The 19,232-nt window shown below is 35.8% G+C and overlaps 2 protein-coding genes across 2 annotated transcripts in view; both read right to left on the reverse strand.

The window, feature by feature from the left end:
- Positions 1-30: 30 nt before the first annotated feature.
- Positions 31-5,516, reverse strand: LOC141334984 (uncharacterized). Its single transcript, XM_073840224.1, has 6 exons — positions 4,511-5,516; positions 2,323-2,390; positions 2,112-2,180; positions 442-493; positions 318-354; positions 31-221 (listed from the first exon to the last, which is right to left on the reverse strand). Exons 1-6 carry the CDS (start codon positions 5,112-5,114, stop codon positions 167-169), a joined length of 885 nt encoding a protein of 294 aa, XP_073696325.1. The 5' UTR covers positions 5,115-5,516; the 3' UTR covers positions 31-166.
- Positions 5,517-10,674: 5,158 nt separating this feature from the next.
- trpm4a (transient receptor potential cation channel, subfamily M, member 4a) overlaps positions 10,675-19,232 on the reverse strand; it is a 34,767-nt gene continuing 26,209 nt past the window's right edge. Inside the window, exons 24-28 of the mRNA XM_073840236.1 lie at positions 17,339-17,520; positions 15,284-15,416; positions 14,910-14,982; positions 14,478-14,574; positions 10,675-11,280 (exon numbers count right to left, since the gene is read on the reverse strand). Coding sequence (XP_073696337.1) covers positions 11,246-11,280; positions 14,478-14,574; positions 14,910-14,982; positions 15,284-15,416; positions 17,339-17,520 — 520 coding nt within the window. The 3' untranslated portion in view covers positions 10,675-11,245. The remainder of the gene's footprint in view (positions 11,281-14,477; positions 14,575-14,909; positions 14,983-15,283; positions 15,417-17,338; positions 17,521-19,232) is intronic.

Below are 19,232 nucleotides of genomic sequence, written 5' to 3' on the forward strand. Positions count from 1 at the left end.
CGTATGTTTTAACCGGACTGTAGCGTGTGATGTGATAACACTAAAAAGAGAAAAATAACTTAACGACAATGATGAATATAACGCTACAATGTAAATGCTAAAATCTGTGAAACGCAACGCCCAATTGCACGTTCCTCTTTTGGCCACATGGTGGTGACGAAATGGTTTAGTTGTCATCGTCGTCGTCGTCGTCATCATCATTAAAGACGTCTGCGACGGTCCTGAAGTAGAAGAGAATCGAGGATATAACATTATATGACTACGGTTATAACAGCAAATTGTATTGCAGGTTAGTTTGAAAGAGAATATTATCTTACTTATAGATGGATCCGGAAACAGAGTCAACAAAGCCACCTTTCCAGAAAAAAATGTAGTGAGTTCAGATAATAATCAGACTTTGAAATTATCCACAATCTGAAATTGTTGTAGTGTGTTTCTTACCAGGCTTGCAGACGGCCTCACAAACAGGACACATGTAGCACTTTCCACAGTCCTGAAAAGAAAAAAAGATCGTTAAAGTGTCCTGATAATTTAATACAAAGTAATTGTTTGTGTAAATATGTGCATATGGTTTTGCCCTATACTTTAGCCACCTATAGCTTCAGACAACCACATAATTTGCATTTACACTCTTACTGTTACAGGCCTGGACCCCCACATGCTGTGACTAATGCAAGTCATTATGCCATTAGTGAAATCTTAGTCTGTCTATCTGCACAAACACAGCTGAACAGCCACAGTAAGTGTAATTTATTAACACTCTATATCTTTATGTAGTTTATGTTTTTTCCCCTGAACTGTCATTTCTTTCAAAGAATAAATGCATTATTATTGAGCATTTAAAAAAAATTGTTAAGAAGTTATGTGCTAATTTGATGCTATATTTTGGCAGCACATTTCAATATTAAGGAATAAAAACCTTAAAAACAGTATTAATCGAAAATAGAGACCAGATACAAAAATACAATTTAATAAAAGAAAAGAAATCATTAATAAACAAATTGCATTAATCACTCAGCAAGTTTTTTTTTTTGTCCAGATGTTGGACTGTACTCTCAATAAAATAAATTTTAAATAAATTTACCATACATTTCTAAGAATAGCTTGAGTTACAGAGTTGAATAGTAGAATTTGGGACTTTAAATTTTAAGAATGCAAAGTTTTATTTATTGGGGGGAAATCATATGATAACAGGGTTAAATGCAAAATGTGGGACTCGGTTAAATATAGCATTCTGGTAAATGAAATTAGTTAATTAAAAATAGTTTTTACAACAATTAATTATAACTGATTATTATTTCAAAAGTTTATCTCAAAATAACAATATTGTCAAGTAAACTTTTTTTTTTTTTTTTTTTTATATTTAATTGTATTGTTTTTTTGATTGGATAGCTTAGGAAAAAAGTACAGTGTAATCATGGAATATAGCTTGTAGTGATTTATGTAGTTCTTCAGTCCAGTCAAAAGTTTTTGAACAGTAAGATTTTAATGCTTTTTAAAGAAGTCTCTTCTGCTCACCAAGACTGCACTTTTTTGATCCAAAGAAGAGCAAAAACAGTAAAATTTTGAAATATTTTTACTAGGTAAAATAACTGTTTTCTATTTAAATATATTTTAAAATTTAATTTATTCCTCTGATCAAAACTAAATTTTCAGCATCCTTACTGCAGTATTCAGTGTCATAAGATCCTTCAGAAATCATTCTAATATGCTGATTTGCTGTTCAAGAAACATTTCAACAAAGATTTCTATTTCAGATAAATGCTGTTCTTCTATTCATTATAGAAACCTGAAAAAAATCTACTCCGCTGTTTTTTGAGCAGCAAATCAGAATATTAGAATGATTTCTGAAGGATCATGTGACACTGAAGACTGGACTAATGATGCTAAAAATTTAGTTAGTAAGTTTTAAAATCACAGGAATAAATTACATTTTAAAATATATTCAAATTGAAAACAGTTATTTTAAACAGTAAAAATATTTCAACATTTTTTCAAGACATTTTTAAAAAACATTAAAAATCTTACTGTTCAAAAACTTTTGACTGGTAGTGTAGTAATATTAGTTTTGTAGTTATTTAGCAAATGTGTGTTTGTGGTGGGTTTCTCACATCACAGAAGTCGCAGTGTTCAGAGCGGTCTCCCTTTTTGCATGGGCACTTGTCACAGCTGTCGCAATGCTGAGGGAAGAGGGAAATGAGAAATGACTGAATCAAGGCCAAATTCAAAGCAAGACTGGTTAAAGACAGGCTGAATGAAGGCGTAAGTAGACTACAAATAATAGTGCATGTTGTTAGACTAATAGAGCTCAGAGGATCCTACCTCACAGTGGGCACACAATGAACAAATGGATCCTTCATGATAATCATCATCATCATCATCGTCATCATCTGAAAGATATGTTATCAGCTGTGTTTTTTATTAATATTATTATTGACTTGTATGTGAAAAGTGTGGTTAGAATTGCAATGAGGAACAAAATGAATTAGTCTTACTCACGTGAACACTTTTTTCTCTTTCTTTCTTTCACACACATGCACATACACAACTCACCACATATTTGAGTAACTTGAGTAAAAGTGACCATTTTCATATATATATATGAAAATGTTCACTTTTCATACACACTCATACAAAAACACAAAAAGTACAACTACCATATATAACAAACTATATACTTATTGTATATTTTACTAAATAAATACAAAAAACAAAACAAAAATAAAAGTATATATAAATATCATCACAATATGAAAATTCATTTAGGTTAATACAGTACACTATCTGGGCTACAATTAATAAATTCTCTGTAATGATTAAATGTACAGTATGGTATTTAAATAAATAATACTTGCCAAAAATGGTCATTACTTTGAGCTTCAAACATTTTGAAACACTGTTCATTAAAAAAGTAAAATAACAGAGGTAACAGAAATTACACTGTGCAACACAGGATCACTTGATTTATTCGTTTCAGAGTGGGGTTAAGAGATGTGGTGCTTGGTACAACACACCATTGTGCTACTTATAATGATGACACAGCAGATATTACACAAAACAGAGAATGAAAAAACAAACACCAGGAAAAAAAAAAGAAAAAGAAAAAACTAAAAAAAAAAACACAGTTACAACAGAAAAAGGATTCAATCTAAACAGTCATATTTTTGCATCTCCTGATAGTTGCTGTATTGCCTGTTCCCTTGTGATACTTCCTGTGTGTATCAACATGAATATGTAAATTATGAATGAACATTCTCTCTCTTTTGCTACCTCTCCGCCGACATCTGTGCTGCTGCGTCCCTAGTTTATCCGTTGAACACTTCATACATATTGTCCCTGACTGTTCACCGTATGTGTCCAGTTGCCTGTTTTACTAATTTAATTTAAATGAAAAATGAGAAAAAAAAAAAAGTAAATGTGCTGTTACAGCAATAGTACGTTTAAGAATTGGAGAATGTACATTGAGATGATTTTTTTTTAGTTTTTCACAACTATTTAGAGAATGAGAATCCTGGTAAGGATAATGAAATAAATAGATATTAGATATTAGCATAAATAGAGATAACAAATGTAACCTTTATAAACCCATATAGATCATTTAAATATCACACAATGACTTTACAAGCAGACAGATCAGGGTGATGTACATGTCACATGTCATTCTGTTATGGAGAATCTCTACAGAGAAAGAATGAGATCCGGGAGATGTAGGGAAAGAGAGAGAATCTAGAACCGATCTGTCCAATCAGTCTGCCTTCCTATACTCCCCACAACCATCCAACATCCTCCTGTCTCTCTCTCTCTCTCATTCTCTCTTTCTCTATCGGTCCCTACTACTCCACGGTGATCTCTCTCCATGGCATATTCCCCCACTACATCTGCCTGCCTCTCTTTCTTTCTCTGTAGTTTCACACGGTGACACAAATGCAGAAGATTCCAATTTCAAACAGGACAAATGTAGGGATGAAGGAAAGGGTGGAACCCACTCTTTCAAAACGAGACAAAAATCAAAGAACGATCTGATCTATTGGGCCAGAGTGAGGCCTGGGGCTCAGACTGCAGCGCTGGGTTTGTTTTTTCTCTTTTCTCTCTTAAGTCCTCAGTTCATAAGCACTTTACTGTACTGCACATCAGGACCTGAAGCAGTCCGCCTTCAGAGGGCCCACAGAACTCATAGCTCTATTTAGGCAGGGAAGAGAAGACAGAGAGAGTCAAAGACAGCCAGGGTGATGGACAGCTGGAGAGGGGAGGAGGTGGGGCTTGCACTAAGCTCTGAGTGATCTGATTGGATAACGCGACCGACTGATTGGACCTCAACTATGGCAGGCCGAGAGCAACTTTTGAGGCAGAGCTGAGGTGAAGAAAGTGGGAGTGGCCAAAAGGGCCCGCCTTGCTCCTCCCCTCTCTTTCCCAATTTGGTGAAAATACTTATGGAGGGCTAAGAGAGGGGGCAGATGATTTGCTAAGTTACGGGGGAATTAAACGGCACTTTGAGAGCAACTTTACGTACCTTCATGGTCATCATCATCGTCGTCATCATCGTCATCATCGTCGTCATCATCGTCATCATCATCGTCATCATCATCATCGTCATCATCATCGTCGTCATCATCATCATCGTCGTCATCATCATCATCGTCATCATCGTCGTCATCATCATCGTCGTCGTCATCATCATCATCATCGTCGTCGTCATCATCATCATCATCATCGTCGTCATCATCATCATCGTCATCATCATCATCATCGTCGTCGTCATCATCATCGTCATCATCGTCGTCATCATCATCATCGTCGTCATCATCATCATCATCATCATCATCGTCGTCATCGTCGTCGTCATCATCATCATCGTCATCATCATCATCATCGTCGTCGTCGTCATCATCGTCGTCGTCGTCATCATCATCGTCATCATCATCATCATCGTCGTCATCATCATCGTCGTCATCATCATCATCGTCGTCATCATCATCATCATCAGCCATCAGGCCTTCCTCACGGACAAATGGCAGATCCTGGGCTTTGACGGAGGCTGAGGGCGCCAGCGGTGTCTGGAAAGTGCAAAGCAGGGCCAGCAAGAGCCCCAGCAGCAAGCTTCTCAGTGTAGCCATGTCTGATCACAGCAGTAAATCCAAACAGAGGAACCACAGTGCAACGCTCCCGCACGTGCACCTGTCAAAACGACACCCTGGCGTGGACACCACCTAGATCCTCTTAAACCACACACACTCACAAACACACTCACACGCGATCACACGGACGCTCGGATGCACCCAGGCTATGGTGAGGTAGAACAGGTGTCGAGTCAAGAGGTCCAAAGTATTCCAATAGTTTGCAAGCTTGTTCCCAGAGACAGACGAACACAAGGATCCCTTCGCGAGCCGGTGTCTGAAAAATTGGCCAAAAATGTTCCCTCTGCGTTGATTGAGCACTTAAGGACTATGACGAGCCGTGTGTTGGGCAAGGCGGTGTCTGCAGCACGGACCTCACTAATGGTGCAGAGACAGACAGACAGACAAACTCGGGGGTAAAATGAGATGGGGGCGGGGGCCTAGGGCGAGTGAGTGACAGGGCCAAGTGCTGGCAGCCATACCACCAACCACCACCGTGCACTTTAGGCTGGAGGTGAGAGAGAGAGAGAGAGAGGTCGATGGTGTACGCCATGATAACTTTAGAGACGGCAGTGACATGGAGGAGGGGCTCCAAGAAGAGGATGACCATATATCGAGAGCAGAGGGTGGAGGAAATGGGCCGGATGATAAGATCTATATCAAGACGATGAGCGAAGAGAAGGAATTGTTGAATAACACCAAAAGTGATAATCGTTATTCATGTTAATGATTTTATTGCACACATGTGGCATGAAATCATTTACAATGAGTTCATTCATGACCGTGACACTCATAAATCCAGTTGTCAATGAAAGCATAAAAACCATAAAGTTGGTGCATAGAAACCCTCACACACACACACACACACACACACACACACACACACACACACACACACACACACACACACACACACACACACACACACACACACACACACACACACACACACACACACACACACAAACACTGGATGATCAGATCTCCACTTTTTTTTTTTGGAACAGTTGTCTGTGGCACAATCTTGGCTGTGGCAGTAACAGTGCCTTCCGACTCATTCCCTCTCATGTGTCCCCAAAATAGTGTGCTGAGGGCTGGGTGGGGTGTGAGTCTCTCTATTTAAAACCTTGCTCTACCACAGTCAGGGTAATGTGACCTTCCCTGGCACAGTGTACCACTGACTCCCGGAGACCCAACATACCACACAGCTGCCCCCCAATCTATCTATCTACACTATCTATATTCTTTTCCTTCTCCAACTCAGTGTATTCCTCAATCCTTCTCAACCTCCTGGCCTTTTTAGTAGCTGCAATAATCAACCTAATAGCACTGCAAGTAACTAAAATGGCACCAATATCTTGTTAAGGTATACAGTAAGGTTCAAGTTGTTAACAGTAGTTAATTCATTCATTGTCAGGCTACAGGATACTGTCCATGAAAACATTAATAAATAATACTTTCACAGTATTAATTAATTGTGACCCTGGACCACAAAACCAGTCTTAAGTATCACGAGTATATTCGTAGCAATAGCCAACAACACATTGCATGGGTCAAAATTATCGATTTTTTCTTTTATGCCAGAAATTATTAGGATATTAAATTCAGATCATGTTTCATTAAATTATTTGGTAAATTTCTTACCATAAAAATATCAAAACGTAATTTTAAGAACTTCATTTGAACAACTTTAAAGGTGATTTTCTCAATATTTAGATTTTTTTGCACCCTCAGATTCCAGGTTCTCAAATAGTTGTATCTTGGCCAAATATTGTTCTAACCTAACAAACCAAACATCAGTGGAAAGCTTATTCAGATAAAGTATAAATCTTTGTTGCAAAAAATGTACCCGTATGACTGGTTTTGTGGTTCAGGGTCACAATTTAGGTTGATTTCTACAGATACTAATGCACTTTTATTGTTTTATGTAAATGACTAAAAAATAATACAGCTGAATAAAAATAAAAATCATATATATTAATACAAATTATAATTCTCATAATCTATATTAACATTAGTTGAAATAAAAATGAGCAATAGTAATATATATGAGGAAAAAACACTAGGTAGATTAGCACATGCTGTAAAAAAGTATGATTCCTACTATCTTAAATCATATTGTAAAGCATTTCTCAGTTGTTTCTCTTCGATATTAATGATAGAAATAAATGGGTAACACTTTACAATAAGGTTTATTAGTTAACATGAACTAAGAATGAGCAATACTTGTACAGCATTTAATAATCTTAGTTAATGTTAATTTCAGCATTTATTAATGCATTATTGTGCTTGTTTACATTATTTAATGCACTGTGAACTAACATGAACAAACAAACTACTGTATTTTTATTAACTAACATTAGCAAAGATGAATAAATAGTGCAATAAATGTATTGTTCATTGTTCATTCGTGTTAGTTAACTAATGTTAACTAATGGCACATTATTGTAAAGTGTTACCAAGAAACATAACATAAATACATTTATATGAAATTTTATATTAAATTTCTATTAATAAATGGTGGGCTAATGGAGTTTCCTGGTTTTATGATGTTTATATTTATAAAAATACCCCAGTTTATCACATATAACTTTCATTATCTCAGTAAAGTCTCTAATTGCAGTCATATTTGCTAAAAAAATAATAAGTACAGAATTAAAATGTTAAATGTTAAAATGATATTAAAATGTAAAAATTTTCAATCAAATTCTTCCTGGACTATTATCTACATTAATATTATGTACATATTACATTTATAGCACTATACTTCTAGTGCAAGTAACAATTGTCTCATGTGTGGCATTTTATACAGTTGCAATCAAAATTATTCAACCTCCTTGACTTGAAAGACATTTTGCTGCAAAGAACATCAGTACACTATTAGAGAAAGTTTATAAATACACATTTGAGTAATTCTGAGAATGTAAGTTGATGAATAAAAAAAAAAAAAATCAAATTGGCTCTAATGTTCAAAATTATTCAACCCCCAAAAGTCAAATTTGGTGCAGAATCTTTTATTCTTTAAAACCACCAATAAACGCTGCTTGGAAGTGCTTAGAAGCTTCTGTCACATCGCTACTAAATTCTTGGCCCATTCCTCACCTTTACTTTGTCACTGCTTTCTTTAAAATCAACCAAATATTTTCAATGAGAATTAAATCTAGAGACTGAACAAGCCACTCAAGAATATTCTATGACTGATCCCTGAACCAAGCATAAGTAGATTTGGATGTGTACTTTGGGATGACTGTCCTCCAGGAAAGTTCATTGATCATCAACTTCAGTCTTTACACTAAAGGCATCACAATTCTTGCCAAAATGGCCTGATACTTTAAAGAATCCATGATGTCCTTCATACAGTCATGATTTCCACTTCCTGGAACAATAAAACACCCCTGTAACAGGACTGGTCCACCTCAGTGTTTGACAGTGGAGATGGTGTTCTTCTGCTCATAAGTTTTGCACCATACATACAGCTGATCCATAGGTCCAAAAAGTTCCAGTTTGTTCACATTACTCCATAAAACATTCTTCTAGAACTTCACAGATCTATCCAAATTAATTGTAGCATATTCAAGTCATAGCACTTTATGTTCTTCTTGGTCAAGATTGGCATTCAGCAATATGCCTCAACATGAAAGTCATGCTTGTCTTGTGTTCATCTTATACACTGCATTGAAATGTTTTTCCTGCTTTCATTGGGTCATCTTGAAAGTCTTTAACTGTACATTGCAGGTTTTTCCTCAGTTGTTCTGATCAAACATTTTATGGCATTGTGCTTTTTCAACACCCTCAAAGGCATTAAGCTAAGGAATAAGACTGTCAGCTATGTCTCAATGTCTTGTAAATCTTCATATAGCCTTTAGACTTCCTAAAGTAATACAATTATTTCTTCTCTATAGCTTTTTTGGGAGCTCTGTTGATTTTGTCATTTTAGCTACTCAATTCTTAGCACATGCATGGGCTAAATGTATGTATGTGTAACAGCTCAAGCCAATTCTGTTTTCTTAGAGTTTACAAAAATTTATAAATTTATAAATGTGTTATTAGCCATTTTATCCCCCACCATACACATAAGTGACTATAAACATAAATGTTGAACAGGGGTTGAATAATTATGACATAACGGTTTTATTAAAAAAATCCTTCAAAATATTACGTTATATATCAACATTATCATTTTTTGTATACTAGTAATCTGTTACAGATGCAGTTTTTATAAAGTCTTAGATCAGAAGAAAAGCTTGTATTTGCAAAGTACTGCAGTCTCTGGGGGGGTTGAATAGTTTCGAATGCAACTGTCTTTCTCTAAAAGCAATTTTCGGAGAAACATCTGAGACAAAGCTGATACTTAAAGTAAGTGAGAACTTCCTGAGCTATGAAAGAATAATTAAACGTTACTCTGGGAATCCAACTCCTTTAAACTGATCTATTCACTCTGCACTAAAAAATGAACAGCAAGTGTAGGGGCAAGGAGAGTTGGTGTGGTCGAGGGGGGGTTTAGCGAGACGTTAAACTGCAATGTGGTTGAAAGTGGATATGTATGCAGACATGCCTTTGAGATATCAAGTCCCTGATCATCTTCACTCCTTCTCTTTTTCTTTATCCTGCTCTTTCTACTCTGAGGAGAACAGCTGAGTGCTTATGGACTGGTATCTTGATCTGACCCACTTTTTTCATGATGCAGCACTCAGACCAGAAGTTGTTAAAATCACGTCCTCCTCACTCATAAAATCATTTAGCTTTCAGCGGGCGCTCCACGTGTCTCACTTTTCTGTCACATTTCAAAAAGCATCTTGAGCTTGTCTGAGTTTTAGATTTGCTATTGCTATCGGATGTGATAGTTCTTTGAAAATATATCACTTTTTATCAGTACATTCAAAAATATTATGAGTTTTAATGCCCTATGATTGATGTCCATGTATAAGCACATGATGACACATAACCTTTTCAAGCTTTAAAGGTTGAATCTGCTACATGTGATATACTACACTGCTTACAATAAAGCTTGACACCATAAAAGAACCTTGAAGAACATTTAAAAAATTCTAAGGAACCTCTTTCCACTATTAAGAACCTTTTGTGGAATAGAAAGGTTCCATGGATATATGGATAGATTCCAAAAAAGAACCTTCATTTCTGAGAGTGTAGTAATGGTCTCTCTCAGACAACAGAGCAAATTAAATTAGTTGATATGCTAATTGCTAAAATTCCACATGTGTGTTCATGAAAGTGAAGCTGCTTGCACACAGATTCTGTTCTGAAAACAGCAGCGCTTCCATGTTCACACCGAGCAAGTGGCTAAACTAAGATTATGTGCTGATTTAGCTCCAGTTAGATTTAAGAAGAGATCCTTAGAAGAGTCAAGCCCCCCCTCTCTCGCACTCCACAGTTACTGAAGATGACAACCTGATCCTCATCGGCCGCAGCTCTTGCCATGTAAGGCTTGTAGGAGACTAAGACCAGGCCAACCTAGGAATCAAATGCTACTCAAAAGGGGACAGGGTCATTACAGATGGCCACTGGCGAAGACTGAGAATAGAAAGCAGAGAAGAGAATGTAAAAGCAAATTTAAGTTTAATCGGTACACTAAAGCCATTTAAAATCAGTTAAAAAAACAAAACAAAAACAGGTTTGATGAATTACAATCACAGAAAATAACCTGATTTACATTATTCAGTAACAGACACAATAAGAAAGTTATCACAGTATAATTGTGGATGATTGCACTGATTATTGCCATTCACTGATAAATTCTTCTGTAGCATTTACAAGGCAAAGCATAAATATCGGTAAGAGACATAGGACCAATGATTAAAAGAGACCTACGAGATTCAGTGACAGATTTGATGAGCTCTCCTGGGTGGTTATTATTATTATACAGTGCCTTTTCTGTCCCTGGGGAAAATCAACTCATATTATATTTGAAACTTGGACTATACTTGTTCCAAAGAGCATTACGCTCAAAGTTTAGATATGTATTTATAATACATAAATAATACTATTTTGATCATAAATATTTATTATTTTCTATCAAAGGAGAATTTTCTCCATGTCACCAGGTGCTATTTGTCACCTCAATTAATTCAAAAAATGCACACGTTCGCTGGTCTGCATTATCAAAATAATTTTCATCTGTAAAACGTTGGCCGTTTGGAAGCAATACCTGAAACACAGTCAGAAAAGACATGAGAGTTAACGTAATGCATAAAAGTATTTAAAAATCAGCAAAAAAACACTAAGATTTATACATACAGTACATGGGGCTAGGTTTACTAACAGAGCAAATCGTCTTTTGGCATTAAAATAGTATTAGTTAAAATTGTCAGGATTTACTAAAGACGCACAATGAAGAACTAGCGCTGAAAAAGCATGGACATTTGGTTGTTTATTTATGCAGCTGACCTTATTGAATATGCATTTGTAGGAGTTTCCCTTTAAAAATGATGGTAGGAGAGTATTAAAATTAATCATGCAATGCAATTTACTAACGTTCACGCACGTCAAATTACTGGTATTTAACGCTAATAACGCTAATTTGCCCTGTTTAGTAAATCTGGCTCATAATTTATCTATTTATTTAGGGTTAATCGTAGTTGATTCATGATCTGAATGGACTAATTTGATTTTCGGATTAATTGACCCTTAGCGAAAACCCGCTCTCACACCACAAACCATCGTGGAGCAAAGAGGACACTAACACGCTGACAGACAAGACAGCGGGTTATTTCTGGCATGAAACAAGGTCTTAGCTTTCAAATGTTGTAATTTTTTAAGAAATTCAAACTATAAATGCTGATTTGTGGCACTTTAAAGGGAAAGTTCCTGCAAAAATGAAAATTTGTTGTTTATCTGCTTACCCCCAGGGCATCCAAGATGACTTAGGTAGGTGACTTTGTTTCCTCAGCAGAACAAAAACAAAGATTTTTAACTCAAACCATTGCAGTCTGTTAGTCATGTAATGGCAGTGGATGGGCACCAAACCTTTAAAAGTTAAAAAAAACAAAACATGCACAGACAAATCCTAATTACACCCTGCGGCTCATGACGATACATTAATGTCCTAAGTAGTATACGCAAACACTGGAAGCGATCTGTCGCATGTGTACAACACTCATTGTTTACACAGAACACAGAGATTGTGGGTATAGCGACTATTCAAAATGGTAATTACTTGTGCTTGTCCTGATTGTTCAAACCGAATTAAAGCTAAAAGATTACGTTTGCTTGCGCGAACTCATCCGGGACTGTTGACTGTTCACCAATTTCCCCTTCCGGCATTTGCGTATACTACGCCAGAGCACAAACACATGTAACGTGCCGGATGCTGAGCTCGTGCTCAGGACAGATGGACATTGCTGTGTATGAAAGGTAAAAAATTATATAAATACTGTTCAGTTTCTTGCAAAAAACGATCGTTTTGTATCTTAGGACATCAATGTATCGTCACGAGCCGCAGGGTGTAATTTGGATTTGTTTGTGCATGGTTTTTTTTACTTTCAAAGGTTTGGTGCCCATCCACTGCCATTATATGACTAACAGACTGCAACGGTTTGAGATAAAAATCTTCATTTGTGTTCTACAGAAGAGACAAAGTCACCTACATCTATGATACCCTTTTCATCACCTCCTCTTTATTAGTTAAAACATGAAATAAACATGAATGAACATCAGAAGGTGTTTTATTTCAACCACAGAAAGAAGTCAATACACACTATTTTTCAAGTCTACTGACGTTAATCTACTCTCCTGTTGGATTTGTTTGCCGGATTAAATGGTGGAATCGGCATTATGATTGGTCAGACCAGCTGCCAATCAAATGCTCAGCGAAGGGTCAACTGGAAAATGTAACCATAATAGAGTGAAAATTTATCATTTGTATGTGCCTACACACTCGAGCAATTTAAAACAATTCCAGCGCAAAAAGAGGCGAAAGAGAAAGAGTGTATCTATATATTGGATCTGTGCATCAGGTCTTAAAGGGACAGTAGCCTATAAATGCCTGTTGCTGTCATAAATGCTACTAGTCAAACATTTTTGAACAGTAATATTTTTTATGTTTTTTAAATAAGACTCTTCTGCTCACTAAGAATGCATTTATTTGATCCAAAAAAACTTTAACATTGTGAAATATTTTTACTATTTAAAATAACTCTTTTCTATTTGAATATATTTTAAAATGTAACTAAATTTTCTGCATCATTACATTACAGTCTTCCGTGTCGCATGATCCTTCAGAAATCATTCTAGTATGCTGATTTGCTGTTCAAGAAACATCTTTATTATTAACAATATTTAAAACAGTTGAGTACATTTTTTTCAGGATTCCTTGATGAATAGAAAGATCCAAAGATCAGCATGTATCTGAAATCAAAAGCTTTTGTAACATTATACACTATACCATTCAAAAGCTTGGAGTCAGTATTTTTGGGGGAGAAAGAAAATATAGAAATTAATACTTTTATTTAGCAAGGATGCTTTAAATTGATCAAAAGTCATGATTAAGACATTTATCATGTTACAAAAGATTTCTATTTCAGATAAATGCAGTTTTTTTTTACTTTCTATTCATCAAAGAAACCTGAAAATATTCTACTCAGCTGTTTTTAACATAATAATAATAAATGTTTTTTGAACAACAAATCAGAATATTAAATGAATTCTGAAGGATCATGTGACACTGAAGACTGGAGTAACGATGCTAAAATTCAACTTTGAAATGACAGTAATAAATTACATTTTAAAATATGTTCAAATAAAAAAATATTTTAAGTAGTAAAAATATTTCAACATTTTACTGTTTTTTCTGTACTTTAGATCAAATAAATGCAGGCTTGGTGAACAGAAGAAAAAATTTAAAATCATACTGTTCAAAAACTTTTAACTGGTAGTGTATGCTTGTAATCTGTGTATTTGTAATTATTTTTTACCAACTGTTCACTCATCTTTAATCACGTTTAAACTTTTTCTCTTATTTAGGCTGGTAGTTTTTGCTGTAGTATCAAAGAAGTGTTCAGCTTAATGGAAAGCAAAGTTTTATGAAAATATTTTTTTCCCTCAAAAACCGCAATATGATCCGATCCGTGAGTTTTGTGATCGATTGAACCACATCTATTTATCTATCTGTCTATGGTTGTGGCCCTCCAGAAACTAGGAAAAGATTCTGTGAGGATCATAAAGGTTCTGTGAGGACGTTATGTCTCCATCAATAAGGAAGTAGTGTAACTGTATATTCATATGTAAGTAAGGATCATTAAATGTTACAGCCAAACCAACACTGTAAACACTAGGGAACCTGAGAAACATTAGCTAAACCTTGACGCTGCAAAGAGAGGGAAAGGCAGGGGAGAGTGGACACCACACCTTTGGAAGGAAGAGGAGGTGGACGTGTCTGCTTTACAAAATCACTCTGAGACAATGCCTCTACTATCCAGGAGAGGGCAGTAGAGCAGTACTCCACCTGAATAACAAGAAAGAGACAAGAGTATTGGTAAAAAACCTGAGGTCCCATTTAAAGCACAGGTTCATTAATAACATCGATCGGCTGACAGCTTGGCAGATTCTCAAAGTGGATCTACATTCTACCGGCTCATACAGTGATAGGGAGAATGACGGATGGGCTTTGGTCTGTGCTGAGCAAGCAAACACAACAGCTGCAGCTAAAATAAGTCAAGACCCATAGTCTTACAGCCACGGACGCATGCGTGCACTCTGTGGGACGCTGCTGAGATTTGAAAACAGGTGTCAATGTGTTTGATATCCACAGGTAGACAGGTGTACATAGTCGTCACTAACCTCCGACTCCAGTTTTCTCAACCTGCGATCGTGATCGCGAATTTCCGTCATCTGCTTCAGGACGCTATCCACCCTACACGCACATATGGACACAAATACACACATTCTGTCATTCAAGACGCCGGTGCCTGATTCAGCAGGAGTTGACAGTCTCTATGTCTCCCCCCTTCACACGCACAGAAAGGCGAAACTAAAGCCGCCACTGCGAGGTTAATAAATACCCCCTGGGTGTGTGTTACATACAGATCTACTTGGCAGTGATGGATTTGTTCCACACTCACTCATCTTTTCTAAAACTCACATTTGAAGTATGTAAAATAAGTTGGTAATTGTTGATCTGAGAGTATTAAAGAACAGTAATAGGAGTGACTGACTTTGTGGAGGTGCGTTTGAGCCGCTCCGTGTCGCTCTCTCTCTGTTTCTTGCCTTGCGTGGAAAGCAGGTTCTCTTTCAGTGTCGACTCCCACGTGTTCAGCAAACTGTCCTTTTTGCTTTTCAAGTCCAACACTATGGAAAAAAACACACCTCAGGGTTAAAGGGATAGTTCCTTCTAGTATGACTTTCTTTTCGGAAGTTAGTTGGTAACCAAACAGTTTTGGTAAACGCTGACTTCCATTTTGATCAATTTTATGAAACTACAAGAATACTTTTAGTTTTTCTGTTTGTTATTTTTTTTACATAAAAGGAGTAGTTCACTTTCAGAACAAAAATTAACAGATAATGTACTCACCCCATTGTCACCCAAGTTCATGTCTTTCTTTCTTCAGTCGTAAAGAAATGGTGTTTTTTGAGGAAAACATTTTAGGATTTCTCTCCATATAATGGACTTCTTTGGTACCCTCGAGTTTGAGCTTCCAAAATGCAGTTTAAATGCAGCTTCAAAAGGCTCTAAATGATCCCAGCCGAGGAAGAAGGATCTTATCTAGTGAAACAATCGGTTATTTTCTTAAAACATTTACAATTTATATACTTTTTAATCTCAAACGCTCGTCTTGCCGAGCTAGACAAAATGATAATTTTGCTCATTTTGCTAGATAAGACCCTTTTTTCCTCGTCTGGGATCGTTTAGAGCCATTTGAAGCTGCATTTTGGAAGTTCAAACTCAGGGGGCACCATAGAAGTCCATCATATGGAGAGAAATTCTGAAATGTTTTACTCAAAAAACACCATTTCCTTACGACTGAAGAAAGAAAGACTTGAACATCTTGGATGACAAGGGGGTGACTACATTATCTGTAAAGTTTTGTTCTGAAAGTGAACTAATCCTTTAACGTATGGCAAAGACTGTCACAGAAGAGAGTCAATTGATGAATAAAGTCATTATTTTTGTTTTCTTTTTTGTTTCAAAAAGTATTCTGGTAGCTTTATAAAATTATGGTTGAACCACTGATGTCACATGGACTATTTTAACATTGTCCTTACTACCTTTCTGGGCCTTGAACGTGTCAGTTGTGTTGCTCAGTGTTGTTTTTGACAACCATCTTAGATTTAGTCTTAGTCTTAGTCTTTTGGACTAAAATGCTTCTTAGTTTTAGTCAAATTTTAGTCACTTCTATATGTCATAGTTTTAGTCCAATTTTAGTCGACGAAAAGTCAAAAAGGTTTTAGTCTAGTTTTAGTCAAAAAAAGGGAAAAAAGTAGTCTTTTAACAAATTAATGTAGGTCAGAAAGTATTTTGCTGTTGGGTAGTGTCACTTATAAGTTCTGAAAATAGCAGATCTATAGTTCAACACAATGTGAGCTTCCGGATCGACTATTTTCACCAATAATTACAATAATGAAGGAATGTTTTAGAAAATTAAAGACAAACAAGGATGGAATGCTAAAACGGCTTGCCATACTAGTATAGCAAAAAGTATTTAATGCTAAAACGGCTTGCCATAGCGTCAGATACTTTTTAAGTTTTAATTGGCATGCACAATAAGCAGAAATGTCATGCATTTTAAACGTCTGACGGACCACCCACTAACATTTTCGTCTATTCTCGTCTCATCAACGAAAACTCACACACGTCTCGTCATGTTTTAGTCATCAACGAGCCATTTTTATCGCGTCATCGTCTCGTTATCGTCATGAAAAAAAGTGGCGTCAACTAAATGATTTCGTCACCGTCATCGTTGACGAAAACAACACTGGTGTTGCTGTCAATGCAGCATCAGAAAGCTTTTGGATTTTATCAAAAATATCTTAATTTGTATTCCAAAGATGAAGAAGGTCTTACAGATTTGGAACAACATGAGGGTATGTAATTAATTACAGAATTTGCATTTTTGGGTGAACTATCCCTTTAAAGTACAGGTTTGGAACGACATGAGGGAGAGTAAATGATGGCAGGATTTTCATGGGTGAACTATCCCTTTAAAGACAAACTTTGCAAATGAGACTCTGTGTATAATGTAGGATCATGTGATGTATATATCAAAACGTACTGAAGTGTTGGTTCTTATTGGACGGCAATCTCTGAATGACTCTTTTGAAGAAGATATGGAGGTGGGAGATGATGATAAAGGGCGGGGAGAGGCAGGGGCGTGAGTGGTACTCCACGATCAGGTTGTAGCGCTGGAACTTCCAATATACATCGCTGTGCTCCTGGACTTTATTGAATGTGTAACTGTAGACAAATAACATGGACACATAATCACATTAAGCAATATGATTAGAGAAGCGGAGCTGTATTGTTTTAATAGGGTATTGTAGAAGCAAAAGACTTAGTGGTTAAGTGCTTAAGATACATCAATGGCACAATTCTGTCTGATACTGAAGCACATTATTATTTTCATAACTGAAAATTGTTAACAAAAATTGTTGAATAAAGTTGTTATTTTTGTTTTCTTTTTGCACAAAATTATTCTTATAGCTTCATAAAATTATGGTTGAACCACTGATGTCACATGAATTATTTTAATGATGTCTTCACGACTTTTCTGGGCTCGTGTCAGTTGTGTTGCTGTCTATGCAGGGTCAGAAAGTTCTCGGATTTCATCAAAATATCTTAATTTGTGTTCCAAAGGTGAACAAATGTTTTACGGGTTTGCGGGAACAACATGAGGTTGAGTAGTGTATAGTTTTCTATATGAATATTTATTAAAAAAATGTATTTTATTGCTGTGATGCAATGCTGAATTTTCAGCATCATTAGTCCAGTCTTCAGTGTCACATGATCATTCAGATATCATTCTGATTTGCTGATTTGCTGCTCAAGGAGCATTTCTAATTTTTAATGTTGAATACAGTTATTCTCCTGAATATTTTTGTGGAAACTATGATACATTTTTCAGGATTATTTAATGAATAGAACATTCAAAAGAACAGTGTTCATATTAAATATATTATTTGAATTTCTTTTAAACATTATAAATGTATTTACTGTCACATTTGATCAGCTTAGTGAGTTATTGCTGAATAGAAGTATTAATTTTGCTTAATCTTACTGACCCAAAACTTTTAAACTCTTGTACATAGTAACTAAACATTTATAATATCAGCCAATAACAAATACTTATTCCTTTTTTATAAAGTGTTTACTACACAGATGCAAATTTGAACTGATATTGGAATGATATTTTACTAAACAATTTCAAAATATGTGACCCTGGTCTGAAGTGTAGCAAAAGCCAAAAATACATGGGTCAAAATGATCAATTTTTCTTTTATGTAATTTTTTTTTTAGGAAATTAAGTAAAGATCATGGTCAATGAAGATATTTTGAACATTTTATACCGTAAATATATCAAAACTTAATTTTTGATTGGTAATATGCTTTGCTAAGAACTTAAGTTGGACAACTTTAAAGGTGATTTTCTCAATATTTAGATTTTTTTTGCACCCTCAGATTGCAGATTTCCAAATAGTTTACCTATTCTAACAAACCATACATCAATGAAAAGCTTTAAATCTCAAATTAAGAAATTACCCTTATGACTGCTTTAGTGGTCCAGGGTCACATATTTAGTAATTAATATACACTCCATCTTCTTGTGCTCAACTGCCCATAGAACTAACTTTTGGAGAAATCTAGCAGTGATATCTTGCAGTTATATCCAGACAGGTTCCAGTAACATTTGTTGTCTTAAGATGCCAGTTCATAGTAACAGCTAATTCATTTTAAAGTCCATGTACAGTCGTGGCCAAAAGTTTTGAGAATGACACAAATATTAGTTTTCGCAAGGTTTGCTGCTAAACTGCTTTTAGATCCTTGTTTCAGTTGTTTCTGTGATGTACTGAAATATAATTACAAGCACTTCATACGTTTCAAAGGCTTTTATCAACAATTACATGACATTTATGCAAAGAGTCAGTATTTGCAGTGTTGGCCTTTCTTTT

The sequence above is a fragment of the Garra rufa genome, chromosome 1, assembly GCF_049309525.1.
Source record: "Garra rufa chromosome 1, GarRuf1.0, whole genome shotgun sequence".
Classification (NCBI taxonomy): Eukaryota; Metazoa; Chordata; class Actinopteri; order Cypriniformes; family Cyprinidae; genus Garra; species Garra rufa.